Here is a 5,127-nt window from a genome sequence, read left to right on the forward strand (position 1 = left end):
TGTCCTGCGTTTGTGCGGGTTTGCCATGGAGACGAGATATGGGTTTGTATGAGTAACTTTTTCCAGGGAGTTCTCAGCTGGGAGAGCTCCTCAGGCTGGAAGGGGAGGGCAGGATGGTTTGCAACCCGAGCTCCCTGTGGAGTGTGGGAGCACGTGGACTCATCTGGTGAAGGCTACCCATTGGGAGTTGTCAGGAGGACATGGCACTACCTTCACGACTGAAGAATAAAGAATATAGTGAATATTTTGAAACGATGTATGAATATTGGGTGATTCTCATGGTTGAAGGGGTAAATCTCAGCGCTGCCTTGGCCCACCCCTGTTTACGCAGAGCAGAAAGACGATGTTGCTTCTCAGGTGGGGAACAGGGCAGGGAAGTGAGTCCTACCTTTCTCCTTCAGCTATATGCATGAAACTTGTTTTTTCTCTAAAACTTTACTACCACATCTTTGTTTTCCCACAGATGCTTTTTTGTCTTCTTAATTTGGGCAATTGGGCCAAACACAAGCACGTTCATTATGGTTTTGCAGCATCTACATAAATGCTGCTACTCTTGTGCCATTTATGTTCTGTAGAATGAAGGCAGTATTGTGTCTAAAGTACCTGTAATTTCCATCTTTTTGGTACTTAGGTATCATCAGTCTTATTATGCAGCTTTTAAAACTTCCTATTGCTTATGTCAAATTGTTTCTTACAAGGAAAATGAGTTGACAGCATGGTAGTTTCTGGAAGTTTTTACTTTTCTGTACATTGGATGCATCACATCAGCAGTGAACTGACGCTTCTTTTTCCTTTTTTTTCAGCCAGATAATGAAATCTCTTCAGACTGCAATCACGTAAGTGTTGGGGATTTTTTATTTCTTCCGTCTCAAGCTTTGACATTTTCACCTTACATCCTTTATCAGCTTTGGGTATTTTGCATAGTTTGGTAGTTTGCAAAAGGCATTAATCAAGACATGTCTGGGGTTCTGTACTGGCCTGTGGAGGAAGAACAACCAGGCGACTTCTTTAACTCAGTAGAGCCACTGTGGTCTTCCTGGAGACTTCAGAGGGGAGCCTAAGAGCTTTAGAAGCTGCACTTCTGTATCAGAGGACAGCAGACATCCTTCCTATTTTATAGTCAGGGGGTGGTTCCCATGAGTCGCTGGGAGCAATATGATGTGCTCCTTTTGGGAAAGATGTGAGCGGTACCGAATTTAAACTCCTAATTTCAGCTGTTGAAGCCTTCTGTATTACTTGTCACAGCTGCTAAATCCTTAGACTCGCTTGGAAAATGCTGTGGGGGTGTGATATTTAGAGGCAGTTTGAACCACTTGGCTGGTTTTAGCACAGATTTCCTCTCAGCACTGTGGTTAACAGTGAGCAAACCGTTAGCCAGTTTTCAGGCTGTCAAGCTGACTCTTCAAATCCTGAGACTCAAAAAAAAAAAAAAAAAAGTAATCATCATAGCTCAGGTTGGTGTTAGGCTTCCTTTGGTTTCCTCATTTGCATTCTGTTAGAATACACCATAACAAGATCCTTAATTGTTTGGTTAGCCCCAGACACAGACAGGCAAGTGCACATCTCAGTGGTGGTCTTGGCTTTTGGATGCTTTGGAAGCTGTATTTTGGTTTATTATTGGAAGATATATTCCAGAAATGAAACCCAGCCATGCTGTAGAACTAGTAATTTTCAACTGTGTTTATAAATTGACCTTTAGTAGTGTGCTGCCTGACTTCATGGCAGCTGTAATTCTCCTGTGGTGCAGGGTGGGATCAGATGAAGGGCACATCATAGTTCTGTTTAAGTCGTTTTGTTTTTAAATAGAAAACTTCAGGAGTTAAAATGTATTTACCTGACACAGAAATGTCCTGGATGAAGAGCTTGAGAATTCTAGAAAGCAAAGTTGGACCTTTCCTCTGCTGGATTCAATGCCAGTGTCTCTGCTGCAGGGCAGACGTCAGCCTGCTGTAGATTATAGAAGCTGTCCAGGAGAAGGAAATACGGGCAAAGCCTCACTCGCCCAGGCAGAAATCGAAGGGGAGCGATCATCAGCTAGAGCACAGAGAGAGGCCTCTCATGTCCAGAGGTTTTCTTTGCGTCTCTCTGCAGTCTTTGGTAGTATGCCTGGTGATCATCTCCTGGGAAAATAACGGCCTGGCGCTAAAACCTGGCTTTCTGAACAGCACATTTAACCTTCCGTCTCTCTGTGGGAAGGTTCCTTAGGAGAGTAGCTCATTTCAAGGCTCTCTGAAGTTTGAGATTCCAGATGCAGAGGTGTATTCTTACAGTGTTGGACCTCATTCTTGTTTTTCCAGTCCTGGCTGGGAGATGTCTATGGCACTCTTTGTGAGGACAGGTTCCTTGTTGATTCACTTTTTTCTATTAAACCTGTTTATTTACAACGTACTCCCTTGGAAATACCCTGGTTTCCCATCATCTCTTTTTTTAAAAAAAACTTTTCACAACTCCAAACCCATGATAAGAGGTGTGGAAGATGATGCAGTTGTGTTGATTCCATTTTTAGTTCTCTGTGTGAGCTTCCACCCTCTTGGAGACAATGCCAAACTGCTTTCCTTGTGTGCGAGCATGTTTTCGTAGAATTTTGTGTACAGTTGAAACATAAAAACAAAGTTTTGACCAAGCTGTTTATCTTTTTGATACTAATTGGATTTTGTCACAAAGGCAGAATATTTGAAAGGAATTTTTTAGACTGTTTAATCTTTATGTAAATGAAAAATATTTAAATGCCACTGAAGTTCCTAGAGAAAAACAGATGAGCTAATAGAGCTTTTCTTGGGCAACATCTTGGCTATTGCTGAGGTTTTGCTCTCTCCTCCTGTATTTTTACTTTGTGGACATCTGGGATGTGTATATATCCGCAGAGTGTGACTTGCCCAAGACTGATTCTTGCACAGTGACTCAATGCACGGAGGCTCTTATGGGAGTGAATCTCTGGCTCCTAGAAGCACAGTTGTCCTTTCTGAGGTGGTTGGCACTAACCTCTAACATGTCATGTGTGAGGGAGGACCTTCTAGATGTTTGAATGCATCTGCATCCAGAGTTCTCTGGTTGCAGCTTCTCACAGAAGGACCACCTGCCATTGTCCTCAATCCTTTTTTGCTAGGCTTTTATTAGGTTTTCAGCACAAAACCTGCCCATATGGAGGACTTCCACTTTTTTGTTAGATCATCTGCATCAGGCAGGAGAGCCATGGTGCAGGAAAGTGTGGTGGGCTGAAGACACTGTTTAAACATGCAGCAGGTAGCAAGGTACAGCTGTGATTTTTATCCTTTCAGTTAATAAATTGTCTTCATTAGATGTATTTACTTTTAATGAGTCAACTCATCAGCTTATGGAGAGATTTTTAAGAGTCTGGATTTGCTCAAAATGAGAAAATTACTGCAGAAACGAAGGGACAAAGTTGTTGCCAGGGAGACTTTGCATTGATCGTTGTGCCGTAGAAGGATGATGATACAGATTGGGAATAAATGATGTTTCATTCTTTTCTAAAGCAAAATATTTCTCATTCTCCATGGGAAGCTGTTAAACCCCCTTTCTACAACACTCTCTCCCTAGCTCTTGTGGAACTACAAGCTCAACCTGACTACAGATCCGAAGTTTGAATCCGTGGCCAGAGAAGTCTGCAAGTCCACTATCACAGAGGTGAGCCAGAGGAGAGCCAGGGCTGCTGCTGTGGCACTAAGGATTTTTCTCACTACTTTGTGGTAGTGAATTAATGTGTAAATAATGTGTTGGTTTTGGGCAAGCTCTAGTCTTATATGCCAAATCACTAGGTGTAATTAATTTGGAAATTAATTCTTTAATCAATCGATAGGTGGTTGTACCAGCCTTGGTGTAGCAGAGGTTCCATTGAATGTAGCATGAGGCTGGTTCTGGATTATGTCTTGCTAGCAGAGAGGATAAGCATACAGATTATCAAATGGTGAATCAACTTTTTGTTTTTCTTTGAGGCTCGAAGTTGCATTATGCCAAGGACTCCCTGTTAGGAACGTCCTCTTTCTACGTTGCACTGTTAGTCCTATCAGAAGCACGAAAACACCTCATTCCAGCTTCAGAGATTACTTGGTGAATCATTTCTTCCCTTGTGCTTGTGCTAAAGCTCTAGAGGCTGCACGCCCAGCCACACAGGGGCTGACTGAGCTGAGGATTTCCCCTTTGGGGTAGTTTTCATCCAGACTTCAGGGGAAGCAATGGAATCAAGGCTCTTTGCAGCAGTACAGGCTTCAGATGACTTTGTTCAGTCATTAAACTGTGCTCTAAAAAACATCCTTTGTAGATCCAGCAGAATAACTTCACCTACCAATAAACCTGCTTTTTAAGGGAAATTCAGTTTGCTCTAGATGATGGCCTGTTTGTGGCTTCTGAAGCAGGTTTCCCTGAAAGACAACCGGTTGCACGAATAACAGGTTGTCTCTCCAACTCCAGTTTGTGTTGGTGGTTTGTTTTCCACAGCTTTAGCTTTCAGTGGTGGAAACTTGCCTGTTAGACAAAAGAAATACATCAGTGCTCAGAGCAAGTTTCAGATGAACATTTTCCACATCCTCACAGTTTGGTGGAACCACCTACATGGTTCTCCATTCTCTGCAAAGTCTTAATTTGAGAGAAACACAAAATTCTGAGAAATGGAGTGTGTCAATAGCAGCATGGCACCAAAAGTTTGGGAATTAGTAGCAGAGTCGAAAGGTACTTGGTTGCTTTTTCTTCATGACCTGCAAGGGTTCTGCTTCCCCTTCTCAGCACCAGCAGAGCTGCAGAAAGAATAATGCTAGTGGGAAACCATCATTTAGTAGAAGGAGAGATGAAGGAAAAAGTTAGTACAAGAAAGCTAGAATAGCAAACAGTGGAAGGAAATCAGCTTGCGTTGAAAGGTTATGTTGTGTTTGGAGTTCAGCAGCTCCCCAAAGCAAACACTGCAAAATCTGTCAAATCTCACTTTTGCAGGAAAGAGGATATTTTGCTAGTTTATGACATAAAGCTGCTGCAGAATTTTTACAGCCAAGACATCCTTGGTTGCCTGTTTGAGCAGATCACGAGGAGGCCACAACAATGATGTGGGGGCTGGAACCCCTCCGCTGGGAGCCCAGCAGGAGAGAGTTTGGCTTGGGCATCCTGCCCACGAGAAAG

General features: G+C 42.9%; 1 protein-coding gene across 1 annotated transcript in view; it reads left to right on the forward strand.

The window, feature by feature from the left end:
• Positions 1 to 200: 200 nt before the first annotated feature.
• The window catches only part of GLG1 (golgi glycoprotein 1), a 44,919-nt gene continuing 39,992 nt past the window's right edge, over positions 201 to 5,127 (forward strand). The window contains exons 1-3 of the mRNA XM_008946519.1: positions 201 to 290; positions 804 to 836; positions 3,559 to 3,645. Coding sequence (XP_008944767.1) covers positions 201 to 290; positions 804 to 836; positions 3,559 to 3,645 — 210 coding nt within the window. The remainder of the gene's footprint in view (positions 291 to 803; positions 837 to 3,558; positions 3,646 to 5,127) is intronic.

Source organism: Merops nubicus, unplaced genomic scaffold, assembly GCF_000691845.1.
Source record: "Merops nubicus isolate BGI_N331 unplaced genomic scaffold, ASM69184v1 scaffold18518, whole genome shotgun sequence".
Taxonomy (NCBI): Eukaryota; Metazoa; Chordata; class Aves; order Coraciiformes; family Meropidae; genus Merops; species Merops nubicus.